Genomic DNA, 26509 nt, shown 5'->3' with positions numbered 1-26509 from the left:
AGCTTATGCTGAAATAAATGTGTTCGTCTCTCAGGTGCCACGAGTCCTCCTGTTCTTTTGGCTGTCTCAGAGTGATCCTTGGCTGGTGCCATCAAATTACTGCAACCATTACTACATGCAGGGGCTGAGGGATGGTCCCATGGGCCCCTCGTGGGGGCGGGGGGGGGGGGGTGCTGCCTGCGGGTTTGTGTGTGTGGCTTGAGGGCCCGATCCTGCCAGTGTCGCATGTGAGGGCCCGATCCTGCCTATGAAGTGTGCTGGGCTTGAGGGCCTGATCCTGCCCATGCAGTGAGTGTTGGACATGAGGGTCCGATCCTGCCTGTGCACTGTTTGGGGTGTGTGTGTGTCCAGATCCTGTGCAGTGTCTGGGTGGGGGTTCCAATCCTATGCAGTGTCTGGGCGGTGGGGGGGAGGGGGAAGGTGTGTCCCGATCCTGTGCAGTGTCTGGGCGGGGGGGGGGGAGGGGGAAGGTGTGTCCCGATCCTGTGCAGTCTCTGGGTGGGGGTCCCGATCCTATGCAGTGTCTCGGCGGGGGGAGGGGGAAGGTGTGTCCTGGTCCTGTGCAGTGTCTGGGAGGGGTCCTCGATCCTGTGCAGTGTCTGGGCGGGGGGCGATCTTTCCTGTGCAGTGTCGGGGGGGGGGGCGATCTTTCCTGTGCAGCGTGTTGACGGGGGAAGGTGTGAGGCTGGAGGGGTCTGGGCCTATGGTGCAGGCTGGCACCACTGGGCGCCGGCCAAGGGACACGGCAGCACCTCATGAGGCAGCTATTGGCCCAGCACCCCCCTCATCCCCGGCTGTTTCTTTTTATACCCCTGGCAAGGCCTGTGCCTGTCATGTGAGCATAACAGGAGACTGTGGGGACGGATGGACGGGCACGTAGGCTATGGGGCAGCCCAGGCCCCACTGAGCTCTGGCTCTGAGGCCTCCTGCTTCAGGGCGGCCACCAAGCTCTCGCTGGGTTGGGGGCTAGGGACATTGCTCATTCCGGGGCTCTCACCCAGTGTGGTGATGCAGCTGGGCCAGGCGACTGTCCCACGGGCCCTGCAGCAGCCCAGCCCAGTGGGCCCAGGCAGTGATGAGCTGCCAGAAGCTGAAGAACCGGTTCCTTCAGTTGCTCCGGGTCTTTGCTGAAGTGGTGCCGAAGACCTGGAGCGACTGAAGGACCCGCCGCCGAAGTGCCGCCGAAGGACCGCAGGGCCGCCGGGTGGGTAGAGATTCTCAGGGGAGCCTCCCAAGCCAAGAGCTCAGGCGGGACGGACAGGACTGTCCCGCGGGCCGCATGTGGCCTGCGGGCCAGAGTTTGCCGAACTCCTTTAACAACCGGTTCTAAACCGGCTGCAAAATTTAGCAACTGGTTCGCGCGAATCGGTGCGAACCGGCTCCAGCTCAGCACTGGGCCTGGGTGATCACGTCTGAGGCTGAGTCTGGCCAGGTGTCTCACGCCGGCCGCGGTTATGCCACGGCAGTGTGTCCTCGCTGGCCACGCGTGAGCTCCACCTCTTTGGCTGTGTCGCAGTCATGGTGCCCATCCACACGGAACCAGGGGCATTTCTGCGAAAAGCCCAGTCTCCGCCCTCAGCTGGCTCTGGGATCCCAGTGTGTGCAGACACTGAGTGGGCATCTGGGCTAGGCCACCTGGTTCCACCCTGCTGTAATAGCCCTGCTGGCCTACATGCTGGGCACAACCTCCCGCAGGCCGGCTGGGTTCAGGGCATTGGGTTTCCTAACATGGGGATTGCAGTGCCTGAGAAGAGTGTGCAGCATGCAGTGTTCCAGGTGCAGTGTGCTGTGCAATATATGGCACGCAGTTGCAGCGGTGGCATGCAGTGTACCGGGTGCAGTGTGCTGTGCAATGTGTGGCATGCAGTGTGCAGTGTGTGGCATGCCCTGTGCCTTGTGCAGTGTATGCAGTGCAGCGCAGTATGCCTTGTGCAGCATCCTGTTTGTAGTGTGTGGCATTAAGTGTGCAGCGTGCCATGCAGGGTGACCCAGACAGTGTGTGACATGCTGTTTACATGTGGGATGCAGCATACCGTCTGCAGTGTGTTGCATGCAGTGTCCAGCATGCCATTTGTGAAGTGCAGCATACATGTGCTGAACTCCATTTCCCATGTAGAAGGTAACAACGTCGGCCCCATGATCCTGGCTGCTCAGAGTGGCACTGGTCCCCTGTCCTCATTCCCCCCCACAGCCCTGAGCACTGGGATGCAGTGTCCTGGCTGTGCCTCCTGCCCTGCCCCACCCCAGAAGTGGCTGTATTCTGGTAAAGCAACACTGAGCATCCAGGGCTGGTCTGCACGGTGCCTTCTCAGCCCCAGACTGCAGAGATCTTAGGGCACAGCTGGAAAGTGGCTTCTTCTCGAGCCAGGGAAGTAGAAAATTCCAGGCCCAATTCTGAATCACACGCAGCCCCTCTGTGCTGCCGTGGTGTGCACGGGGGGCCAGGCGTGGCATGGCTTCGGCAAGGGGGGCTAAAGCTATTCGAACACCCCTCGCCCTGCCCCAGTGCTACAAAGTAGAGGGAGATGCCCAGCTCTTCCAGTCAGCTCGCACAAGCTCTCATCTGAGCAAGCACAGTGCAAAGAGCAGTGTAGCAGGGGCAGTGGCCGGAGGCTGAGGTACTCACCTGAACCCTGTGGGTAGGTACCTGGGCAGCTAGTCTGGGCGCTCTCCATAGTGCGAACTCACCCGCGCGCCAGCATGGGCATCACACCCCAGCTCCAAGGCAGACGTATTCCCCAAGCTGCTAGGGCTGGGGATGAACCCCCGTGACTCAGGCAAAGAAGAGGGACCAGTTAATCAAGCAGCTGCCCCATGGTAGGGAGACAAGCGTTGCAACGCACCTCCAAGCCAGCCCACGCCCCGCTCCCTGCTGCCCCACAGCGCCCCCTGCTGAGCCCCCACCCTGCTTCCTGCCGCACAGCGCCCCCTGCTGAGCCCCCACCCTGCTTCCTGCCCCACAGCACCCCCTGCTGAGCCCCCACCCTGCTTCCTGCCGCACAGCGCCCCCTGCTGAGCCTCCCACCCCGATCCCTGCAGCCCAACACCCCCTATTGAGCCCCCCTCGCTCCCTGCAGCACAGCGCCCCCTGCTGAGCCCTTGCCCATTCCAAATCTGCCCAGAGGAGGAGGGGGTGCTGACCCCTTGTAACTTGGGAGGAGGCCCAGGTTCAATCCGCAGAAAGGATCTGAGCTGGAGCCTCGCACCCCTCCAGAGTGAGCTCTAATACCTGGCGCTGGGATGTTCTGAGGGCTCCCCCCACCTCTCTGTGGGAGCTGCTCCGCCACGGCTCACTAAGGACAGCGCGACCGGAGCAGGAGGCCTGGATCTTCCATGCGGGCCCCAAGCGCCAGAGCCCTTCTCAGGCTCTGAGCCCTTCACTCTTTCTCCCCAATGAGCCAAAGGCAATAGCAGAGCCCAACGGTCCCCCACGTCACCCCGGAATAGCCCAGAGCCCTGCGGCTAAGTGCCCGCACGGTGCGAGGCCCCTGCTCACATCCTTTCTCCTGCTCAGGCAGAGGAGGGATTGAACGCGGGTCTCCCCCTCCCAGCTGAGGGAGCCGGCCCCAGTGCTCGGGGTAGGAGGCTGGCGGCTGGGCTGTGTGGCGCGAGGCAGGCCCCTCGCTCAGTCCTGCAAGAATTGACAGAGGCATCTAGTGCTGCCTGACGCCAGGCGGCGGGTTCCCGGGCGCTCCCAGCAGCCTCTCCCCAGCCACTGACAGGGCTCGGGTACCTGGCTCCAGCCTCGTGCACCCCACTCTTGTTCCTGTGGTTTTCCAGGCACCACGACCCCCAGCACAGCTGGGCCTCAGCCCTTCGTGAAGCCGGCCTGAAGTAGCTGTGCCTTTGGGTGTCGGTGCCAGGCTCTCTGCAGACTCCGGCAGCCGCCACAACCTTGGTTCCAGGCTGCTCCCCCAACGCCTCCCCGAGGGCCTCCTCCCAGCCACTAGGGAGCCTTGATTGGGGGTGGGAGGGGGGGATGCGGGAGCCAGATCCTGCAGTGCCACAGGATCCCCAGGGCTCTGCCAGAAGCCTGCAGCACCAGCTGTAGGGGAGGTGGCCCCTGACCCTTGCAGTGACGGCTCGGGGCTGGGGTGGGGAGGGGGTGGCATTTCCTGTCCCTGTCCCTAGCGGGAGAGCCGGTTCCTCCAGCTCCGGCAAGGGATCAGCTCAGGCCCTGCGGCCCCTTTCTCCATGGTGGCATCTCTGCAGAGGCTGTTCCCGGGCACTCCTGCCCCTTCGTTGGCATTCCCAGAGCCATTGGTCTGTGTAACAGCTGTCACAGAGCCCCAGGATTGGGGCTATGCCCCAGCTTTGGAACAGCCTCTTGGAGGAACCCATGCGGCCTCCCTGCCTCCGAGACTGAACCCCCGGGCTCCATCCCTCCTGCCATGCTCCACGAGCTCTGTCCAGCGGGGCCAGCCAGGCTCCTGGGAGAGCCTTGTCCCCCCTGCAGGGACTGACGCCCCAGCAGCACTTGCAGGGAAGCTCGGCACCTTGGTCAGACCAGTCGGGTTTATTGGTCCCTGGAGCCCAGCGTGGGACGGCCCCAGGTTAGCACCGAGACACAGAGGTTAAAGCATGGTCCAGCCTGGTCAGCCCTAAGCCCAGCTAAGCTGGCGTGACCCCAACGGCTGGGCTCTGTGTTTCTTCCCCATCTGATCTCCTTGGTCAGTTCCCAGATGAGAGCCCCCGCTCCTTCCAGAGCCGGCTCTTACTACCCTCCCAGCCCCTCTCCCATCCTTTGTTCTCAAGCTGGGGGCTCTCCTCAACTCCCTGCCAGGTGTGTCCATCCAGGGGTCACTGGAGCTAGTGACTCTCTGGCCCCTTGTTGATCTGGGTCCTTAAGGACTCTTCATTCCCCCCACACAGGGAGGTGACACCCCCCCACATGTGTCTTTTAGGGGGCCCAGAGATCAAACCTCATCCCTTTTCCCCCAGCAGGGTAGGCATGCAACGTAAAGGGGGAAACTGAGGCACACACCAGCCTCATAAAAATAATACAAAAAATTCAACATCCTGTGGCAGCACGTTCCACAGGTCGGTGATTGCTTGGCTCTATTGAATGCCTTGTAGTTTAACTGAGGCCTCTGCAAGAAGCAAGGGTGTGTAGTGCTCCCTCCCCACTCTGGCACCCCCCCCCCCAGCACCCTCTCAACTGCAGCTCGGGGCTGGGGAACATGAATGTGGCATGAGGGCCCAGGGTGGCTCAGACACGATGTGTGGACAGGAGATTGGGCCTAGTACCTGCTGGAGCAAACTCCCCCCATGCTGCCCCCCAGAGCTGCAGCCACTCTGCCCCCCCACCCCAGCCGGCTAGGTCTCTGTTTGTCGGCAGGGAGGGTGGGTAGAGTCCTGGGCACTAGCTGGGGTCTCCGTTCCCCATTTCTGTCCTGGAGGCCCCCCCCCACCCCGGCCCTTTGTGCCATGGTGAGCCCAGCAATGGCCCCACGCCGCAGGTCAGGTGCAAGGGAACAGGTGAGCCCCGGCCCAGGCAGGGAGTCCCTGCTCCCCACTCCCCGCGCTGCAGCCCAGCTGCGGATCGCATACCCATAAATCACTGCAGAGGCAGCTGCTGCGGGCGCTCACAGCCCCTCTCCACGTTAGGAAGGAGTCAGGGGCTGGGAAACCTGATCCGGGCTGTTTTGGGCTCAGGCCTGGAGCGTGGGGCTGGCGGGAGGCTGCCAAGCTGCTCTGGGTCCCGGCCAGTTGCAGAGCAAGCGGAGGGTTGTCATTGCTGCCTATATAAAGAGCTGGGCTGCCTGGCCTGCGGGGGGCGGGGGCCATGTGCTGACAGGCCCAGTTCAGCTGGCCTAGCCCTGGGCTCCAAGCTGGCTGGGAGCTGGCTGGGCTGGTGGCGGGGGGGGATCAGGGGGACAGGCTGGCAGTGGGGGAGCAGGTGGGCTGGGGTGGGCAGGCTGGCTGAGGTGGCAGGCTGGCAGTGGGGGAAGGTGGGCTGGAGGGGGGGGGCAGGCGGGCTGGGGGGCTAGGCTAGCTGCAGGGGACCGGTAGGCTGAAGAGCTGGGGGGCCAGGCTGGCTAGGCGGGGGGACAGGCAGGCTGAGGGGCTGGGGGGACAGGCTGGCTAGGCAGGATGGGGGGACAGGTGCTGAAGGGCTGGGGGGCCAGGCTGGCTAGGCGGGGGGACAGGCAGGCTGAGGGGCTGGGGGGACAGGCTGGCTAGGCAGGATGGGGGGACAGGTGCTGAAGGGCTGGGGGGACAGGCTGGTTGGGGGGGCAGGTGAGCTTGGGGGGACAGGTTGGCTGGGGTGCTGGGAGGCTGCCCAGTCTGGTGGCTGAGGGGGCTGGGGGGGCAGGCAGGCTAGGGGGCCTGGGGGACTGGACACTCCAGTGGTAGCACTGGCTGGGGGGCTGGGCAGACAGGAACTCAGCCCAGGCCAGCGTGTCCCAGCAGGGGGGTGGTGGCTGTGGTTGTGGAGTGGGTCCGGGGGGTTACCCCAGCAGAGCCATGTTAAGGAATTAAGGCCCCGACCACTGGTCCCCATTGCCATAGCCAGAGGGCCCCATGGGATCTGCTGGTGGGGGATGGGGCAAGGCAAGAGCACCTTCTATCCCCACCCTGACCCCCCAGACTGGGGGCCCCCAGGCAGCCCCAGGACAATGCAGACTGGGGTCAGTCGTCTGTGGGTGCCCTTCACATCATTTCTAAGGGCCTCTGGCTGGTGGGGCTGGGCTGGGGACCCCCAGAGCCGGCTCGCTCAGAAACAGTGCCCCCCCCCCGGCCTCCCCAGGCTCTCTGCCCTTGTGTGGAGGAGGCGCATGGAACATACTGGGTGCCCAGACCCATGGGACACCCCCTCCAGCCTGCACGTGGCCTGGTGCGGTTGGACCTCCAACCCGGCCCCAGGTCTCCCCGCACAGGCACCCCTGATGCCCCCTGCAGGCACCCCCCCATCCCCCGCTGCCGGCGACTCTGCCCAGGTATGTCCCCCAAGCCCTCCCCTGCCCCCCCCGGGACTCAGCAGCACCTGGAGTCTCGCTGAGGGTGCTGGCACTGGTGCCTGGGTGGGGTTTCCTGCAGCCAGCGGGTGCCCCGAGCCCTGGCAGGGTGGAGTGGGAGCTCAGAGTCTAGGAGGACACGTCCCGCTCTCCTAGGGACCCTGACACAGTGTGGCCTGGGGGGAGGAATTTGACAGCATCTGTCCAGGGCACGTGCCCACTGGGCCTGCCCGAGCGGGAGGCGGGGTGGGGCAGGTGGCACTGGGGGCTCAGAATAGGGCGAGGGGCGGCTCCCACTCCCTAACCCAACCCTTTCCAAAACTGGCAGGGCCCCAGTGCCGGATCCGCTGGCCTCTCTTCACAGTGGTACTGGCCCCTGGCCAGCCCCTTGGCAGCCCCTGGGGTTGGGGTACACTGGGGTGCAGCTGGGGCGGGGGCGAGATGAGGCTGGGTGCAGGGAGCTCTGGCTATTCTGGCTAGGGGCCATGTCCCACAGGGGCCCTGCAGAAAGCACAGACTAGAGCAGCCCCGGGGTCCAGACCCCAGATGCCAGCGGGTGCAGAGGGGGACAAGTCCCTCCTCCCCCTGCCCTGCCTTGGGGGCACTGGGGCCAGGGGTGGCACGTCAGTGGGATGGCCACTGTCTGCACAGCTCCAACTGGCTGTGAGGGGAGTGGGGATGGGCAGGGGGCTCCAAGGGGGCGGGGCTTAGTTGGCGTCATTATTATTCATTGCTAGAGGGTCACATGTTTCCTAGCTGGTGCCGGCCAAGTGCATGGTACCCGCCAGGGACTCCCTGCATCCCTCCGTCCTCGCTGGGGGCCCCCACCCCCCTCTTAGCCCCTGCCAGGGATTCTGACTGCCCCCCCATACCAGAGGCTCTGGTAGCCCCCCTCATGCCCCCCGTTCTGCCATCCCAGGATCCTCTAACATCCCTGACGCCAGGGGCTCTGTGGGCCTCTCCTCCCCTCCTTCTAGGGGCTCCCCCCTGCCCCCCATGCCTGAAGTGTTCATGCCCCCATGAGGAGGTCATTGGAGAGGCCAGTCATCCCACTCCCCGAGGCCTGCAGGAGGGACTGGCAGAGAGGATGCTGGCACCAGGGAGCAGTCTGTCTGGAGGGGAGAGATGCAGGAAAAACTGAGCCCCTGTTCCTGTATGGGGGGTTGAGTGGGTGGGGTTGACATGGTTGCCCCGCCCCGCAATGATATGGAATTGGCATTAACGACCCATTCATTGGACCCTAGACAGCAAGGTGCCCCCCATGTCTCTGTGTCACCCCAAAAGCAGACCTAACTCTTTTACCCCCCGCCCCCCATAGCAATGTGATGTACAGGGGGAAACTGAGGCATGTGTGGGCTTCATAAATATTGTACAGAAAATTCTCCCTTTGTCACAGGGGGCCCGAGGGCTTCAGGGTCTGGTGCCTGGGGCCGGTGTGTCAGTGCAGGGCCTCTTCCAGGGAGTTTATTTTTCTAGCCTGCCACCCAGCCCCTCCCACATGCTGGGATCTCCAGCCAGGGCTGCCGGTGGAGAGCTCCCTTTTAGGGCATTTTCCCCGGGGGGTGGATGGGATGGACCCGGCTGGTCGTGGCGCAGGGAGTGGTGAGACGGACCCGCCCGGTCATGCCCCGGTGGTGCGGGTGGGACGGACCTGGCTGGTCGTGGCCCAGGGAGTGGTGGGATGGATCCACCCGGTCATGCCCCGGTGATGCGGATGGGATGGACCCAGCTGGTCATGGCCCAGGGGGTGGGTGGGACGGACCTGGCTGGTCGTGGCCCAGGGAGTGGTGGGACGGACCTGCCCGGTCATGCCCCGGTGGTGCGGGTGGGATGGACCTGGCTGGTCGTGGCCCAGGGAGTGGTGGGATGGATCCACCCGGTCATGCCCCAGTGGTGTGGGTGGGACGGACCCGGCTGGTCGTGGCCCAGGGAGTGGTGGGACGGACCTGCCCGGTCATGCCCCAGTGGTGTGGGTGGGACGGACCCGGCTGGTCGTGGCCCAGGGAGTGGTGGGATGGATCCACCCGGTCATGCTCCGGTGGTGCGGGTGGGACGGACCTGGCTGGTCGTGGCCCAGGGAGTGGTGGGATGGACCCAGATGGTAGTGGCCTAGGGGTAGATGGGACAGCCCAGGCCGGTTGGGGACCGGAGGGAGGATGGGACGGACTCAGCCGGTCATGGCCCAGGGGGCGGGTGGGATGGACCCGGCCTGTCATAATGCACCAGCTGAGATTTCTCCCTGTGCTATTTGTCTGTTTTGCTGGTCACGGGGATATAGCCGGGCCGAGATCCTGCAGCCCTCAGGCACCCAGCCAGGCCAGCTGGAGACATCCCCAAATTTTGTGCTGGGCTGGCAGCAGCAGTGGCCAATCTGGGTCAGCCGGCTGCTCAGAGCCAGCCAATGGGAGCCGGGCACAAGGTATATATGAGCAGCTGCCCCGCTGTTGTTCTGGGTCACTGGTTGTGCTGGAGTAGAGGACGTAGTGCTGTCCTGTCCCTGTCATTCTGCTGATCAGGTAACCCCTGGAGCGGGCCCGTGAGGCTGATGGAGCCTGGGATGGGGCATGGGTGGGGGCAGGTGTCTGTGCCATCCTTGGGCATGGCAAACAGAGAGTGCCCAGGAGCTGCTAGGCAGGGGCTGGGTGTGTCCAGGCTGGGGGCCACAGGGAAAGGGGGCCCTGGGGGTGCAGTGTGCATGGGGTGTCAAATGGCAATGCCCCATTGGCTTCCTGGAGGGAAGGGGAAGCCCCCTGAGGGGAGAGGGTGGGCCCAGCAGGGTGGTTGGTGGGCTGCAGGGCCAGTGGTTGGTGCTCAAGGCATGCCCAGGGATGGCCCTGGGTCACTGGTGACCTGTTTGACCTTGGCAGCGTCTCTGGGTCCTTGGGGAATGGTGGAGGGGCTGTGTGCAGGGTCCCTCTGCTCCTGGAGCCCTGTGGGCTGGGGCCCCATATCGGACCCTGCCGGGTCCCTCTGCTCCTGGAGCCCTGTGGGCTGGGGCCCTCTGCTTTCGGAGCCCGGATCCACGCAAAGAGCCCCTGGAATGTGGGCTCTGCTGGCAGCTGTGGCGGCTCCCGGCAGGTGCCCGGGGCCTTCTCGGGACAAGGGCAGGGCTAAAAATAACCAACCCGGAGCAGCAGCTGAGAAAGAACCAACTTTCCATTGGCAGCAAGTAGATATGTCCCCTCCCCCGGGCTCCTCCCCACTGGTGCATCCCCTCTGACCCCTGCCTGCCTGTCCCTGGCACCCCAGGGACATCCCCCTGCACACCTGCCAGCCCCTGGGCAGTTCCCCTGGGCGTGATGGCTGCCCCTGTGCTCCGCCACGATGATGCTCAATGATGCTTGCCCAGCCAGGGGTGTCCCTGACAGTGGGGTGCTGGGCTCTGCCTGAGGCTGACTCTGGCTCCCCTGCTCCAGGAGCCCGAGCCCTCGCCTCGGGGAGCGCCCCGTGCTGGCCCTAGCTCCCATTGCCCAGGGAGGACCCACTGCCCCCATGCCAGCGTTCAGGCTGGGGGTGTCACGGAGCTCCGGAGCCGCTCCGAATGAGGTTCAGGCGGGACCCTCCTGCAGTGTGACCCCCCCCCCTCCGGGCTCACTCTGCCTAGGGCAGCATCCCAGGTGTGACTTTGGAGCGCTCAGCACCCTGCTCCATGCCCTGAGCTCCCCGCAGGGAGTCCCCCTGGACGGGACACCTGGGGAAGCCTCACCCCCCCACACACAAGGGGCTGTGCACCCCACCCCCACAGTCAGCAGTGACCCCAGCCAGTGGGTCACACCGATGGGTTCTTAGTGGCGGGGAACACAGCGTGGAGCAGATCTCGTTAGCACAGGCAGTTCCAGCAAAGTCCATCGTGGGGGGAGGGCCCAGAGCGCTCCCCTCTCGAGTTCCCCAACCGCAGACGGGCCAGCTTCCAGCAGCTGAGCCTCAGTCACACCCAGCTGCCCTCCTCCGTCCTCGGTCTCTTTCCTGGGCAAGCAGGTCCCCCAGCCTCCACCTCTCGCTTTGTTCTCCAACACCTCCAGCTGGCCCCTGCAGAGGATGGGCCCCGGCCGGCCGTCAGTGGCCAGACTAGAGTGTCGGCCATTGTCTGTGCCCAGGCAGCCAGCCAGCCATCAGACCTTCCCGCTAAGGGTCTCTGCAAGGCTCACACACCCTTGTCCACCACCTAGATACTTGAGTAACACGGGAAACCGAGGCACACACACTATTCAGACAAAACATTAAGAACATTCCCACTTTGTCACATGGGGTCACCCTGACTTAGGTGCCGCTCCCCCCTGGAGACCTCAGGCTGGTGCAACTAACACAGGATGCCTGGGCCCTGGAGGGAGCAGGGGGACGTACCTCTGTCTAGGATGCGGCTACGCCCCTGTAGGGTTGTTCTGCTATCGGGCTCAGGCGGGTGGGGAGAGCAGCCCCCTGGACATGGCAGAGGGGGCTCCAGCCGGCGGCTGCCCCCGGGACTCAGCAGGCCCCTGTCCCAGCAGGACTCGCCCCCGCCCGCCATCATGCCTTTCGGAAACACCCACAACAAGTACAAGCTGAACTTCTCAGCGGAGGAGGAGTTCCCCGACCTCACCAAGCACAACAACCACATGGCCAAAGCCCTCACCCTGGACGTCTACAAGAAGCTGCGGGACAAGGAGACCCCCAGCGGCTTCACCCTGGATGACATCATCCAGACCGGGGTGGACAACCCAGGTGGGCGCCAGCCAAGCCCCACTCCCAGGGCCGACATGTGTTCTCAGTGACAGGGCTCTGACCCCCGCCCCCAGGAAACCTCCTGCCCCTCACTCCCCACCCCCCTCGGCTCTCTCGCTGCTTTGGACCCGTCTAGCTGGGCTTGGCAGCCGCTGTCCCCAGCCTGCCTGCAGCCGGAGCCCTGACTCCCCAGCCTCCCCACCCGGAGGTGGGGTGGCACCCATGCCATCCCACTGTGACACTGAGCAAGGCCCTGCTGGGGATGAGCCAGGATGGGGCCCCTAAGCCTTGGGAGGTGCCTGCCACTGAGCGGGGTAGATACCTGGCCTTTAGCCCTTGGCCCCTGGTGGGGGGGCACTGAGGGGAGCCACCTCCTGTGAGCTCACCCCCCCTGCCCCTCCGTGCATCCAGGATCCTGGGAGCCCTGCCCCACCCCGCTGGTCACTGCAGCTGCCCAGCCTGGTCTGCTGGAGACTCCCCCCGTTGTCCCTTGGCCTCCCCCACAGCCACTGGCAAAGGGATAGGCCGCTTGGGCAGGGTGGCGGGGAGTGACCCCCTGAGCCTCGTGAAGAGGGGTTGAGCCCTTCCTGCTGCCCAGGGGCCTGGTTCCTGGCTTGGCCGCCCCCTCGCTGGGGAATGGGCCCAACTCACCAAGGAGCAGCAGTGTGGGATGCCATCCAGCTGCGCCCCATGGCAGGCCCCACAACCCCTGTGCCCACCGGCCCCTCCACACCTGCCCAGTCTAACCCCCCACCGGTGCTGCCTGCAGGGCACCCCTTCATCATGACAGTGGGCTGTGTGGCTGGGGACGAGGAGTCCTACGATGTCTTCAAGGACCTGTTTGACCCCATCATCCAGGACCGGCACGGCGGCTACAAGCCCACGGACAAGCACAAGACCGACCTGAACCACGAGAACCTGAAGGTGTGAGCAGGGGGCATGGAGGGCTAGGATGGGGGATGGAATGGGGGTGGGGGGAACGGTGATGGGGGATGGAGGAGAAGTTGCGGGGACTGGGGCATGGGTTGGGGTCACTGGGACTGGGTTGGGGGAGCAGGGGTCATGTTGAGAGAGGGACCTGACTTAGTTGGGGGCCAGCGGCTTGGGCAGGGCCCAGCCTGTGGGGACCAGGTGCTCTGGGTGGGGCCAAGCCTTGGGGCCATCCCGGGGCATTACAAGGTCTGGTTCCCTCTGGCTCACGCAGGGCGGACATGACCTGGACCCCAACTACGTGCTGAGCAGCCGGGTGCGCACTGGGCGCAGCATCAAGGGGTACACGCTGCCCCCCCACTGCAGCCGTGGGGAGCGCCGCGCCATCGAGAAGCTCTCTGTCACCGGTAGGGGTCTGGGGCCAGGCCCCGTCCTAGAAGTAGCAGGGATGGGGCAGGTGACAATGGGACAGGCTTGGGGCAGGGCACCTGCAGGCCAGGACTCGGGTGCCCTGGTAGGGGGAGGTTTGGGGGAGGGCTGGGTGGGGTCCCCACAGGCCATGAACTGAACATGTCTTGTGGGGACGGGGAAGGTGACCCCTGGGCCAGGCTGTCAGTGGGCTGAGCCACTCTCACTGGCTGGGGTGGGGGAGGTGTCTGTGGGGCCTGCTTACTGTTTATGGGGCATGTTGGGGGAGGGATCCTGCTGGTTGGGGGGGGGGGGGCTAGGGGGATGAGTTGTCACTGGGCTGGTGAGATGGGGCTGTGGGGGGCCATGAGTGGGGTGCAGAGGAGCGGGGGGGTTTGGTGCTGGGTGCAGGGGAGCAAGGCATTGAGGGGGCTGGGTGCAGTGGAGTGGGGGGTTGGACACTGAGTGCAGGGGAGTAGGGGGGATTGGTGCGGGGGGGAGGGCGTTGAGGGGGCTGGGTTTTGGGGTTCGGGGAGCAGGGGCAGTGTGGCATTGAGGGTCCGGGGAGCAGGGTGTTGTGGGTGCTGGGGCACTGGGTGTAGGGGAGTTGGGGGCAGGGGAGTAGGAGGGGTTGGGCGCTGGGCGCAGAGCAGCGGGGGGGCAGGGGAGTGGGGGAGTGCATGTGAAGTCAGGGGTTGGGAGCAGGGCAGTGGGGTGCTGAAGGGGTTGGGCTCTGGGGCAGAGGAGCCATGGGGGTGGGGAGCGGGGCCAGGACCGGGGCTGACCCCTGCTCTCTCCCAGCCCTGAACAGCCTGACTGGGGAGTTCAAGGGCAAGTACTACCCCCTGAAGGACATGAGCGACAAGGAGCAGCAGCAGCTGATAGACGACCACTTCCTGTTCGACAAGCCCGTCTCGCCCCTGCTGCTGGCCTCGGGCATGGCCCGCGACTGGCCCGATGCCAGGGGCATATGGTGAGCACCAGGGCCCCCAGTGCCACTGGAGGGGGAGTCTGGGTGGGGGGACTCAGTGCCAGGACTCCTGGGTTCTATCCCTGGCTCGGGGAGGGGAGTGGGGTCTAGTGGTTAGAGCGGGGGGGGGGGGAGAGTCTGGGAGCCAGGACTCCTGGGTTCTATGCCCAGCTCTGTAATGGGATGCTAAACTGTTGTGTAGTTTCACCTCCAGGTGGCGCTGCATGCTCCTTCCCTGGGCCCTGCTCCCCTGGGCCCTAGGGCAGAGCACTGGGGGGCTGACAGTTGGGGAAGGTCACCCTGTAGCCTGCCCGTCCCTGGCACAGGGCTGCCCAGCTCAGAGCGGCCCTGCAGCCCGGTGGGTACAAGACGGACAGGCAGACGCTGGCCCAGAGGCCTTTTCCCCAGCTCTGCAAGCAGCTGTGACAAGGGGGGGCGATGGGGTGGGGGGCACGAATGGGGCAGGGCTGTGGGGCTGGAGAGGAGTCCCAGCCCTGGGCATGCTGGCTGTGCCAGGCTGGGCAGAGGGGCCGTGCCCTGTGCCGTCACACCGCTCTCTGGGTTGCAGGCACAATGACAACAAGAGCTTCCTGGTGTGGGTGAACGAGGAGGACCACCTGCGCGTCATCTCCATGGAGAAGGGCGGCAACATGAAGGAGGTGTTCCGGCGCTTCTGTGTTGGGCTGCAGAAGGTGAGCGCCCCCCTCCTGCCCCCGCCCGGCCTGGGAGACAGCCCAGCAGTCCTGGCTCCCAGCCCCCTGCTCCAAGCCACTAGACCCGCCTCCCCTCCCAGAGCTGGGCTAGAACCCAGGAAGTCCTGGCAGCCAGCCCCCCATTCTACGCCCTAGGCCCACTGCCCACCCTGGTGCGGGGAGTGGGGGTGAGGGCCAGACAGCTGGTGTACAGGCACCCTCCAGGCTGCTGCACTGCCCCCTGCTGGCGGAGAGTTTCCTGGGAGAGATGCCCAGTGCCCTGGGACCTTGAGTTTGGAGCATCTGTTTCCCCTTCCCTGCCCAGCTCTGGTGTCAGCTGGTGGGCGGCATCCCTGACACTGGCTTAGGGTTATTAGGGGGTAGGCCCTGGCTGGAAGGGGGGTGGTTAGCAGAGGGTCTGTCTGGTCCTGGCTGGGGGTCATTGTGTGTGTGGGGGGGGGGGAGAGGGGGGCTAGTCCTCTCTGGGGTGTGTTGGCTGGAGGGTTGTTGGAGGGCCTGTGGCTGTCCTGGCCCTGGCTGGGGGGTGGGGGGCTAGCTGGACCCTGGCTGGGGCAGGGAGCTGTTGGGGGAGGGGATGGCCTGGCTGGGAGTTGTTGCGGGGGGGCGGGGGGGCACGGGTGGCAGGCTGGCCTGACCCTGGCTGGGGGGCACTGGCTGACAGGCTCTCTCCCTACCCGGCAGATTGAGGAGATCTTTAAGAAGGCTGGGCACCCCTTCATGTGGAACCAGCACCTGGGCTACGTGCTGACCTGCCCCTCCAACCTGGGCACTGGCCTGCGGGGCGGGGTCCACGTTAAGCTCCCCCACCTCAGCAAGCACCCCAAGTTTGAGGAGACCCTCAAGAGGCTGCGGCTGCAGAAGCGCGGCACAGGTGAGGGGCGGGGGCCACAAGTGGGTGTAGGGTGGGGCTGGGGACACGTGAGGGGCAGGGGGCACAAATAGGTGTGGGTTTACCGGGGCTCGGGTTGTAGGGAGTTACAGGTGGGGCTACAGGAGTGTGGGGGGCACTTTGGTAGGGCTGGGGTTACAGATGAGGGTGGGGGCATAGGGTTGGGGGAGAGACTCAGGTCGGGGGCAGGCCATACAGGTGGACATGGGGATACAGGTGTGGGGGGTTACAGGTGGGGAGAGGGCTGGGCTGAGCCCAGCAGGGGCAGTCTGAGACTCTGCGGTGTGGCCCTGCCCATCCCGCAGGCGGAGCTGTGTCCCACTGCCCCCAGCCCCTGGGGTGCCCTCAAGCTGGTGCCCTCAAGCGACACTGAGGGGCATCTGAGAGGCTCTGGGCAAGGCCTGGAGTGCCAAGCCTGGCTGACAGGAGTGGGGGGCAACCAGGCAGCTGGGACGTGGCAGGGCAGGATACACGCTGGGCCATAGCTGCTGCATGGGGTCTCCAGGGGCTGGGTGGCTGTGGGCAAAGAGGCCAGGCTACGGTGGTGGGGCCAGGAGGCTGCCAGAGCCGCTCGGCTGCAGTGGGGTCTGGCCTCAGCTGCATGGCGCTGTGCCCCCCCCCCCCCCCCAGGTGGCGTGGACACTGAGGCCGTAGGTGCCGTGTTCGACATCTCCAACGCCGACCGGCTGGGCTTCTCCGAGGTGGAGCAGGTGCAGATGGTGGTGGACGGCGTCAAGCTCATGGTGGAGATGGAGAAGAAGCTGGAAAAGGGCCAGGCCATTGATGACATGATCCCAGCCCAGAAGTAGGCGCCTGCCAGCAGGCACGTGTGACCTAATAAAGTAATGATGGCCCCCTGGCAGCCTGTTCTGTGTCCATGGGGATCCTGGCGGGAGCACAGGTGGGGAGAACAGCCCATAATTCCAGTTGGTCTGGCAGGCAGCACGTCCCAGTGCCAGCCGTGGGACCCTGTGGCAAGGGGCTGTCAGGCCCTCCCAAGCTCTTCTGCTCTGGGGAAGGTTAGGCAGGAACCACCCTCCCCCCCACCCCAACTCCCAGGTGCGTGGGTGCTGGTCCAAGTCCCTGGCTGTGGAGGGCCCTGAGCTTGGAGGGGGTCCCATGCTTGGCCAGAGCAGGCAACATCAGCCAGTCCCTCTGCTCGGCTGGTGGGGGGCACTGAGCACCCAGGGCTGGCCTAGCTATATCTGAGCCCCCCTGCTATGCGCTGGCCTCTGGCTGTTTGCTGCCCCCCATCCCCAAGTGCATCTGGGGGGGCAGCTGCCAGCTGTTTCCCAAGCCCCAGAGTTGATGGCCTCTGCCTGGCCTCACCCGAGCTTCAGTGTGACGGGCTGTGGACTGGGCAGGTGAGGCCAGGCCAGCCCCAGAGCTTGTGCTGTCCCCCAGGCTGTTGTGGTAGGGCCCAGGTGGACAGGGTGAAGTTTGCTCTGGGGGATGCTGCCCCCAGGGCGTGCAGCAAAATGCCCACCTCCACTCTGGGCATAACAGCCCCTGGCCTCCCTGCATGGCTGCTTGGGAGCCTGGTGCGGTGGCTTCCCCCGGTGGTGTGCAGGACATATGCCCTATGATCTGCATGCCCAAGGAGCCATGTGCAAAGGGCTGTAGCCCAGTCTGTACAGGTGCCAGGGGGTGTGGCTCAACTGGGGGTGGTCCAGCCCTGGCACCACTGCTCCAAGGAGCTGGGGGTCCTTTCCACTCAGGGCCCCCTCCCCATGGCTCTGGCAGCAGGTGAAGGACTCATCCATGGGGCTCTGTAAAGCCACATTGGATGGCATCCTCCAGCCCTGCTCAGTGCCTGCAGCCCAGTTTGCCCTCTCCTAGGGGCTGGCACGTGGCATTATAGAGTCTCAGAACCCACCTGTTTGCCCAGAAGCCACCATGCCTGGCACCAGAGCTCAGCTTAAAACTCCTGAGAGGTGCAGAGGCTCTGCTGTCAGCTGCCCATCACCCGGATTCCAGGAAGCGGGGCTTTGAGTGAAACGCACTGAGCTGCTCTCTGGGCCGCTGGCACCATGGGCCTCCAGAGAGAAATAGGGCAGAGCTGGAGGCGGGCAGCAGCAGCACCTGTGTCCTCCAACCATCCCACCCCACATGAGCCCCCAGCTGTGTCCACCTGGCCCTACCAACCTTCTCATCACAGCAGATCTCAGCTGTGCCTTCTGCCTCCCCATGCCCTCCAGCCCCCCTGTTTCATGAGACCCCAGCAGCACCCTCCAGCTCCCTGCCCTCCAAGCTGCCCACCCCAGGCATGCCCATGCAGAGGTGCAGTCTCTGCTCCCTCTTTGCTGGAGGGGGCTCCCCTCTTGTCACGGTCCTGTACCCTGCTCTCCTGCCAGCCCAACGGGTGGCATCATCCCCGAGGGAAGCATGGAAGCGTAGTGCATGGCCGGGGCCGGGGGGGGAAGATGGACACACAATGTGAAACAAGCCCCAGCTGCCAATTACCCTTGAGCAAAGCAGGGTCATCGTGCGTCACAGAGGCCAGGCACCCGCCATCCTCATGCAGGGGCCAGTGGAATGCCTACCCACGGCCCAGAACCCCCCTCCTCAGAGGCATTACTGCTGGTGCCAACCTGTGCCTCACAGCACGGCTCTCTGGGAGAGCGGCCCAGGTTTCCCAGCACACACAGGCACACACTGCCCTGCCACGTGCCAGTGGAACGGAGACAGGACGGGAAGTCCCACTCCCGTAGCCCCTGGGACTTGCTGGACCGAGGGCACCACCATAACATCCCCGTACAGACGGTGCCTGTGGTGGGCAGGGCCTTGAACTCACCTGCACGCTCAATACACACCCCTCTGTCCCTGCAGCGAAATCCCCTGCACTCTGCCCCAAGCACCCGGCTGTGGGCACGGACCGCTCTCTTGGAGGGGTGGAGCAGGTCTCAGGCTGCCTGGGTTCTACCCCAGGGCAGCCTCCCCCGACACAAGTTTGTTTGCAAAGCACCATGTGCTCCCGGGTGGCAGCCCAAGGGTGGAGACGGAGGCAGGCCTGCGTTGTGCCCATGCCCGGACAGACGGGCGAGACCTATGCCCACGTGGCAGTGAAGCAGGAGCCAGACGGGGCGGAGGCTTCCTATGTTTATTGGGGGTCAATACAGACTGGCGCACAGGGCTGGAATAACTTAAAAATGTCCCAAGGCTACGAGCTGGCTTGGTACTCTACACAACCCGAAGGGACTCCGGGGCTATTTACAGGGGCTGTACAAGAGGGGAGGGCCCAGCCCGGGGTGGGGGGAGACCCACCAGGGCTTTCCCGGGAGCTGCCTGTTGCTTTGCTCTGCTCTTTAAAAAATGGGGAGGGGAGGTGTCAACAGGCCCCAGCTGGGACCCCCCACCCAGCCAGGATGCCTGCCACCCAGGGGCGCCCCCCATTGCCAGGACACCTGCCACCTAGACACACCCTCCAGCCCCATGGCCAGGACCCCTGCTGCCTTGCTTACAACCTCCTTTATTCCTCCCAGCCTCCAGCCCCTCAGATCAACACCCCCCCCCTCCACAGCAGCCCCCGCAGGAACAGGGCATGAGGCCAGGCTGACCCCCCCAGCCCTGGGCATGTGTGGGCAGGTCGTGCCCATCCATGGGAGGTGCAGCTGTGCCAGGCCCCAGGTCGTACCAGCTCCAGTGAGACCATGGCCCACCTGGGGCCCTGCCCGCCAAGGGGGCTGTGCCCCGAATAGGGCCGAGTCCCCCTGGAGGTCCAGCCTCTCCAGGGGCTGCCTGCAGGGCCCCTCTCAGCCACTGGCCCTGAACTGAGGCAGCCAAGCAGGGGGGAGGGAGGGCTGGGGTCAGAGCTGCCCCCAGGGAGGGAGCACAGTCCCTCGTGCTACCCTAGCAGGGCTGCTAGGCAACAGGGATGAGCACTTGCCCCACAGCTCCCAGCTCCATCCCCCCTGCCCCCGAGCTCAATCAACACCATCCTACCCCCCACCCAAGGGGCATCTGGGGCCCGAGTCATTGCCATGGTCTAGGCTGGGACCACCCCCGGGGACCCAGCACTCGCCCTGGCACCTGCTCAGCACTGCTGTGCCTAGAGGGGGTGGCCCCTTGTCCCTGTGCTGGGGGCCACATCCCTGCTACTGGGAGACTTGTGACCTCTCGGCCACCCAGGGAGATGGGGCTCCCCTCTGGCCCAGAGCTGGAGGCGGCCGAAATGGTGGGCCCATGGGCTACACTGCTGTCCTGAGCGTCTCGCTTCTCACTCCGGCCCCACTGCATCACCCCCAGCCCAGAGCCCCCGTCCCTACCCTCAGCCCACAGGGGCCTGTCAAACCTGGAGTGCCTTACTGTGCCCTGAGCACCCCCACCCAGAGCATCCCACCCTGCCTCTCCCAGAGGGCCCTGCCCTGTCCCTGCCAATGCTATCACCTCAACACCTGCCAACGTTGGGAATGCCCCCACTACACTGGGGCCAGTGGCTCAGTGACACCCCACAATTGGCCTGGGGAGCCCCCTCCTGTGCTAGGCTGGGCATGCCCCACTGTGTGTGGGGCAGCCCTGGGCCTGGCCCCAGCCCAGCAGAGCCAGGCCCAGCCCCTCGCCCCAGAGGGGAACGGTGCCCGGTGCCCTTGCTCTCCCTGTGAGCCCCTATGAGCAGCAGGGCAGGCCCCAGGCCTAGGCCCAGCAGAGGACAGGCCGGGTTCACAGGCCAGAGGAGTCAGGGGCATTTCCCCTACAGGCCGAGCTGCTGGCCAGATCCATCCCAGGGCTGCACTGGCTCCAGGCCAGGGAGCCTGGGGGGACCCCCCACCCCCAGTGAGGACGGGCAGGCCGCTGGGCGTGGGGAGCCATCCAGGGCTCTAGAGCTGCAGCTGGTTGGCAATGCTCGTCACCACGGTGCGGAAGGCCAGCGAGGTGCCAGCCAGGCGCCGGAAGAGCACGCCGGTGAGGCCAAGACGCTGCAGCCGGCACACCTCCGCCTCGAAGTGGCAGAAGTGCTCGCTGGCGCTCTTGGCGTGCGTGCAGGACAGGAGGAAGGGCTCCAGCTGGCGGCAGCAGCAGCTGGCCGAGTCCGTGGCCTGGCGCAGGGCAGCCATCATGGCCTCGGGGGGGTGGGTGCTGGTCACCTTCACATTCCAGGTACATCGGAGCAGCCGGGGTTCTGCTTCCTTTTGATTCCAAGGTAAATTGCAACTGGGGGTGGAAGGAGCAGAGGGGGCGTCAGCCGGGCGGGAAGGGGGCTGCAGGGTGCTGTGCTGGGTCCCTGCCCGGGGGCTGATAGGGGTGGAGGCAGGTGCTGCCACAGCACCAGAGCAAGGGGACAGTTGTGTGTAGAGACCAGGTTCTGGGCAGCCCCGGCAGGGCAAGGCAGCTTCTGGGAAGTCCCAGCGAGATGGGACAGGGCAGGGCTGCCCCAGCAGGCAGGTCGGGGAGGGACAGGGCTATCTCAGCAGGCTGGGACGGGGCAGGACGGGGTAGGACGGGACAGGCCCAGTGGGCTGGGATGGGGCAGGTCGGGGCGGCACGGGGCAGGCCCAGCAGGCAGGTCGGGGCAGGACAGGGCTATCTCAGCGGGCTGGGACGGGGCAGGGCGGGGCAGGACGGGGCAGGCCCAGTGGGCTGGGATGGGGCAGGTCGGGGCGGCACGGGGCAGGCCCAGCAGGCAGGTCGGGGCAGGACAGGGCTATCTCAGCGGGCTGGGACGGGGCAGGGCGGGGCAGGACGGGGCAGGCCCAGTGGGCTGGGACAGGGCAGGTCGCGGCAGCACGGGGCAGGCCCAGCAGGCAGGTCGGGGCTGGACGGGGCTATCTCAGCGGGCTGGGACGGGGCAGGGCGGGGTAGGACGGGACAGGCCCAGTGGGCTGGGATGGGGCAGGTCAGGGCGGCACGGGGCAGGCCCAGCAGGCAGGTCGGGGCAGGACAGGGCTATCTCAGCGGGCTGGGACGGGGCAGGGCAGGGTGGGACGGAGCAGACCCAGCAGGCTGGGACGGGGCAGGGCAGGGTGGGACGGGGCAGGCCCAGTGGGCTGCCCCAGCAGGCAGGTCGGGGCAGGACGGGGCTATCTCAGCGGGCTGGGACGGGGCAGGGCAGGGTGGGATGGGGCAGGCCCAGCGGGCTGGGATGAGGCGGGACGGGGCTGCCCCAACAGGCAGGTTTTGGCGGGACAGGGCTATCACAGCAGGCTGGGACGGGGCAGGGCAGGGTGGGACGGGGCAGGCCCAGTGGGCTGCCCCAGCAGGCAGGTTGGGGCGGGACGGGGCTATCTCAGCGGGCTGGGACGGGGCAGGGCAGGGTGGGACGAAGCAGGCCCAGCGGGCTGGGACAGGGCAGGGCAGGGCGGGATGGGGCAGGCCCAGCGGGCTGGGATGAGGCGGGACGGGGCTGCCCCAGCAGGCAGGTCGGGGCGGGACGGGGCTATCTCAGCGGGCTGGGACGGGGCAGGGCAGGGTGGGACGGAGCAGGCCCAGCGGGCTGGGACGGGGCAGGGCAGGGTGGGACGGAGCAGGCTCAGCGGGCTGGGACGGGGCAGGGCAGGGCAGGATGGGGCAGGCCCAGCGGGCTGGGATGAGGCGGGACGGGGCTGCCCCAGCAGGCAGGTCGGGGCGGGACGGGGCTATCTCAGCGGGCTGGGACGGGGCAGGGCAGGGCGGGATGAGGCAGGCCCAGCGGGCTGGGATGAGGCGGGACGGGGCTGCCCCAGCAGGCAGGTCGGGGCAGGACGGGGCTATCTCAGCGGGCTGGGACGGGGCAGGGCAGGGTGGGACGGAGCAGGCCCAGCGGGCTGGGATGAGGCGGGACGGGGCTGCCCCAGCAGGCAGGTCGGGGCAGGACGGGGCTATCTCAGCGGGCTGGGACAGGGCAGGGCAGGGCAGGATGGGGCAGGCCCAGCGGGCTGGGATGAGGCGGGACGGGGCTGCCCCAGCAGGCAGGTCGGGGCAGGACGGGGCTATCTCAGCGGGCTGGGACGGGGCAGGGCAGGGTGGGACGGAGCAGGCCCAGCGGGCTGGGATGAGGCGGGACGGGGCTGCCCCAGCAGGCAGGTCGGGGCGGGACGGGGCTATCTCAGCGGGCTGGGACGGGGCAGGGCAGGGCGGGATGAGGCAGGCCCAGCGGGCTGGGATGAGGCGGGACGGGGCTGCCCCAGCAGGCAGGTCGGGGCAGGACGGGGCTATCTCAGCGGGCTGGGACGGGGCAGGGCAGGGTGGGACGGAGCAGGCCCAGCGGGCTGGGATGAGGCGGGACGGGGCTGCCCCAGCAGGCAGGTCGGGGCGGGACAAGGCGGGGCAGAGCACCACGTACCTTGTGAGCGCAGGTCCCCCGATTCTCTCAGGTTCGTCTGCGACCCTGTGGCGGGGACAGAGGAGCAGTTAGTGGCCGAGCCGAGGCTCTGTGCTGCACTCAGAGGGGGCAGCGGTGGGTGCTGGGCACGGGTAGACGGGGCTGCTCCCAGACCCAGAGCCGCTGGTGGGTTAGGCTGCGAGGGGCCCGCGTGAAGGTTTCCTTTAAGACAGAAGAGGTCTCTGGCCTGGCAGGCTGTTGATTCCTCCATAGAGTGGGGCAGAGGGGGAATGACGGAGGGCGTCCAAGGCTGCTCCGGATGGGGCGCGCTGCCCCCGGGTCCCTCAGCCCTCCAGATGAATCCGCATGCCGGTAGCTAGGCCATGGACCCGGCTGAGCTCCGCCCCGAGCAGAGCAGATGGGGCAAGATGGGAGCAACCGGGCAGGGAGGAGCAGCATCTCTGCCACTTTGGGGGGCTGGAGCCACCCCCCACAGCTGGATGCTGCATCACGAACCCCTCTGAGAGCTGCGGAAGGAAACCCCCATTCCCCCCTCTTGCTCACAGCACTAGGGCCCAGAAGGACCCAGCGTAGGCACCTCACCCCACACAGCCGGGCATGGGCACAACCAGGGGGCTCAATTCTGGGGCTGTGATACAGAAAGGCCCTGCCTTGGGGGAACCTCTCTGTCTGGGTGTATGGGTCACCCCACAGGCTGCAGGAGCAGGTGGGGACGAGGGGCTTTTGGAGAGGACCCCAAGTATGCTCAGACCCCCCAACAATGTGAGCCCTAAATGTCTGTATGGTGGCATGGGTAGGGACCTGTGACGAAGTGGGACTATTCTTAATGTTTCCTCTGAATATTGTGGGGGTGCCTCAGTTTCCCCTAGGCAGTTCTTAAGTATCTAGGTGGTGGGGTAAGGGTGTATGATCATTGCAGAGCCCTAGAGGGCAGGTGTGTGCAGGGGTCTGGACAGAGAGAATGGCTGACACCCTGTTTCCTGGCAACTGATGGCCTGGGCCCTTCCCCCCTGCAAGGTGAGAACTAAAGGGTTGGAGAACAAAGGAATCAGGTGCCCTCCTGGCCCGGGAAAGGAACAAAGCCCAGGGGAGGAGGGGCTGGAGGGAGTTTCAGTTTGGGGCTGGCTGGGGACATGGAGTGAAGTGCAGACGTGGTTGTCTGGCTCACTGGCCACAAAATGGACCCAGCTGAGGGGTCGGTTCTCTGTACCTACAAGCTCTGTGTTAGACCATGTTCCTGTCGTCTAATAAACCTTCTGTTTTACTGGCTGGCTGAGAGTCACGTCTGACTGCGGAGTTGGGGTGCCGGACCCTCTGGCTTCCCCAGGAGCCCGCCTGGGTGGACTCGCTGTGGGAAGCGCACGGAGGGGAGGAGGCTGAATGCTCCGAGGTCAGACCCAGGAAGGTGGAAGCTGTGTGAGCTGTGTGTCCTGCAGACAGGCTGCTCACAGAGAGGAGACTTCCCCAGAGTCCTGACTGGCTTCATGGGGAGCAGTTCCAGAGCAGCGCCCGGGGACTCCGTGACAGGACCACACTGCCCTTGGGCACAGGAGCCACAGCCCGGCCACTCAGCCCCTGGGCACAGGACGCGTGCCCTGTGGATTGCGGTGCACCTACAGCTCCCTGCTGTCCAGCCAGATCCCACCCCCCTCCCCGAATAGAGCTCCTGGGCGAATAGAGCTCCCGGGCACTGGGAGATCACCCGGCTTCCAGGCTGGGGAAGTGCAACACAGGACCTGGAGTGAGAAAGAAAAGGTAGGAAGGGAGAGCAGGCGAGGGGGAGACAGAGCGAGGGGGAGACAGAGCGAGGGGGGAGCGGAAGCTGCGGCACTTACTGATTTTGGCTCCTTGAGGCACAGAGGCGCCAGAGACGCACCTGTTAGAGTTCTGCCGCTTAGACGGGTCAAGAGTGACCCTGAAACAGAGAAGGCCGGAGTGAAGGGGGAGCAGAGAGCTTGAGACCAGAGGCAGGAGGTGCCCAGGCACACGGCTCATGCAGGGAAACTTGGCGCCCAGACCCTGGGGCCCAACCTGGGGGTCCGCACAGCACCCCCTGCCAGGAGAGGCTGGGACTAGAGTAGCTGGGAGCCCCCCACAGCCACCACCCCCACCCCACCCCCTGCTGAGAGAGGCTGGGACTAGAGTAGCTGGGAGCCCCCCACAGCCACCCCCCCCACCCCGCCCCCCAACAGCCCCCCCGCTGAGAGAGGCTGGAATTAGAGTAGCTGGGAGCTCCCCCACAGCCACCACCCCCACCCCACCCCCCACAGCGCCCCCTGCTGGGAGAGGCTGGGACTGGATTTGCTGGGAGCCCCCCACAGCCACCGCCCCCTGCTGAGAGAGGCTGGGACTAGAGTAGCTGGGAGCCCCCCACAGCCACCCCCGCCACCCTGCCCCCCAACAGCGCCCCCTGCTGAGAGAGGCTGGGAGCTCCCCCACAGCACCCCCTGCTGAGAGAGGCTGGAATTAGAGTAGCTGGGAGCTCCCCCACAGCCACCCCCCCCACCCCACCCCCCACAGCGCCCCCTGCTGGGAGAGGCTGGGACTGGATTTGCTGGGAGCCCCCCACAGCCACCACCCCCACCCCGCCCCCTGCTGAGAGAGGCTGGGACTAGAGTAGCTGGGAGCCCCCCACAGCCACCACCCCCACCCCACCCCCTGCTGAGAGAGGCTGGGACTAGAGTAGCTGGGAGCCCCCCACAGCCACCCCCCCACCCCGCCCCCCAACAGCGCCCCCTGCTGAGAGAGGCTGGGAGCTCCCCCACAGCACCCCCTGCTGAGAGAGGCTGGAATTAGAGTAGCTGGGAGCTCCCCCACAGCCACCACCCCCACCCCACCCCCCACAGCGCCCCCTGCTGGGAGAGGCTGGGACTGGATTTGCTGGGAGCCCCCCACAGCCACCACCCCCACCCCGCCCCGCCCCCCACAGCGCCCCCTGCTGGGAGAGACATGGGCTGGAGGAGTTGGGAGTGTCCCCCCCACAGCCAGCACCCCTGCCCCACACCGAGTGCTGGGCTTGGGGCACTCACCTCCGCGTCAGCTTGGAGGTGAGTTTGCTGAAGAGGTTGGAGGTGGCGCGGCTGCGGCTCTGGGGCAGCGGCGTGGCCTCATGGGACAGCGTGGGGGACGTGGGCGGCCCGTTCTGCACGGCCCCACGCCGGTCCCGCACCTGGCCCCCGTGGAAGGTGCTGCGGATGGTGGTGCCACGCGAGAGGCGGGTGCGGTCCGAGGACGACGTGGCGATGCTGTGGCTGGAGGGCGACGCGGGGGGCACCCGGTTGGCGATGGAGCTGGGGGGAGGGGAGAGAGCCCCACTGTGAGCCTCTTATGTACACCCCTTATGCATTCTCTGCCCCATAACCCCCATGCACCCTTTGCTCCCCACCCCCTATGCACCCCATGCCCCATAATCCCCACACACCCTCTCCTCCCCACCCCTAATGTATTCCCTGCACCATAACCCCCACGCACCCCTCTCCTCCATGCACTTAGTACTCTATCAATGCCCACGCACCCCTCTCCTCCACACTGCTTATGTACTCCCTTCCCCATAATTCCCACAGGGTAGGTGGGGGAAGGAGGCCCTGGGAGGTTATCCCAGGATCCATCACGGTGCTGCCCGTGGGGCACTGCTCGGGGGTTGGTGGAGGAAGGGGGCCCTTTGAGGTTATCCTGGGACCC

At 66.0% G+C, this 26509-nt stretch overlaps 2 protein-coding genes across 3 annotated transcripts in view; one reads left to right on the top strand and one right to left on the bottom strand.

The window, feature by feature from the left end:
- The first annotated feature begins 9416 nt into the window (after window positions 1–9416).
- Window positions 9417–16429, top strand: CKM (creatine kinase, M-type). Its single transcript, XM_073322257.1, has 8 exons — window positions 9417–9475; window positions 11447–11660; window positions 12430–12584; window positions 12865–12997; window positions 13800–13971; window positions 14537–14660; window positions 15363–15552; window positions 16201–16429. The coding sequence occupies exons 2-8, from the start codon at window positions 11468–11470 to the stop codon at window positions 16377–16379; spliced, it is 1146 nt and encodes a 381-aa protein (XP_073178358.1). The 5' UTR covers window positions 9417–9475; window positions 11447–11467; the 3' UTR covers window positions 16380–16429.
- A 2227-nt stretch (window positions 16430–18656) lies between these two features.
- The window catches only part of MARK4 (microtubule affinity regulating kinase 4), a 60843-nt gene continuing 52990 nt past the window's right edge, over window positions 18657–26509 (bottom strand). The window contains exons 15-18 of one of the 2 annotated variants that reach the window (XM_073322247.2): window positions 25858–26118; window positions 24664–24743; window positions 22829–22873; window positions 20563–20721 (exon numbers count right to left, since the gene is read on the bottom strand). In XM_073322247.2, the coding sequence (XP_073178348.2) occupies window positions 20657–20721; window positions 22829–22873; window positions 24664–24743; window positions 25858–26118 (451 nt within the window). In that variant the 3' untranslated portion in view covers window positions 20563–20656. Of the gene's footprint in view, window positions 20722–22828; window positions 22874–24663; window positions 24744–25857; window positions 26119–26509 lie in introns of both variants that reach the window. The other variant, XM_073322246.2, reaches the window with a different exon arrangement.

The sequence above is a fragment of the Lepidochelys kempii genome, chromosome 23, assembly GCF_965140285.1.
Source record: "Lepidochelys kempii isolate rLepKem1 chromosome 23, rLepKem1.hap1, whole genome shotgun sequence".
NCBI classification, from domain to species: Eukaryota; Metazoa; Chordata; order Testudines; family Cheloniidae; genus Lepidochelys; species Lepidochelys kempii.
The sequence above is the reverse complement of the archived record's forward strand: the minus strand, read 5'-3'. Positions and strand labels throughout refer to the sequence as shown.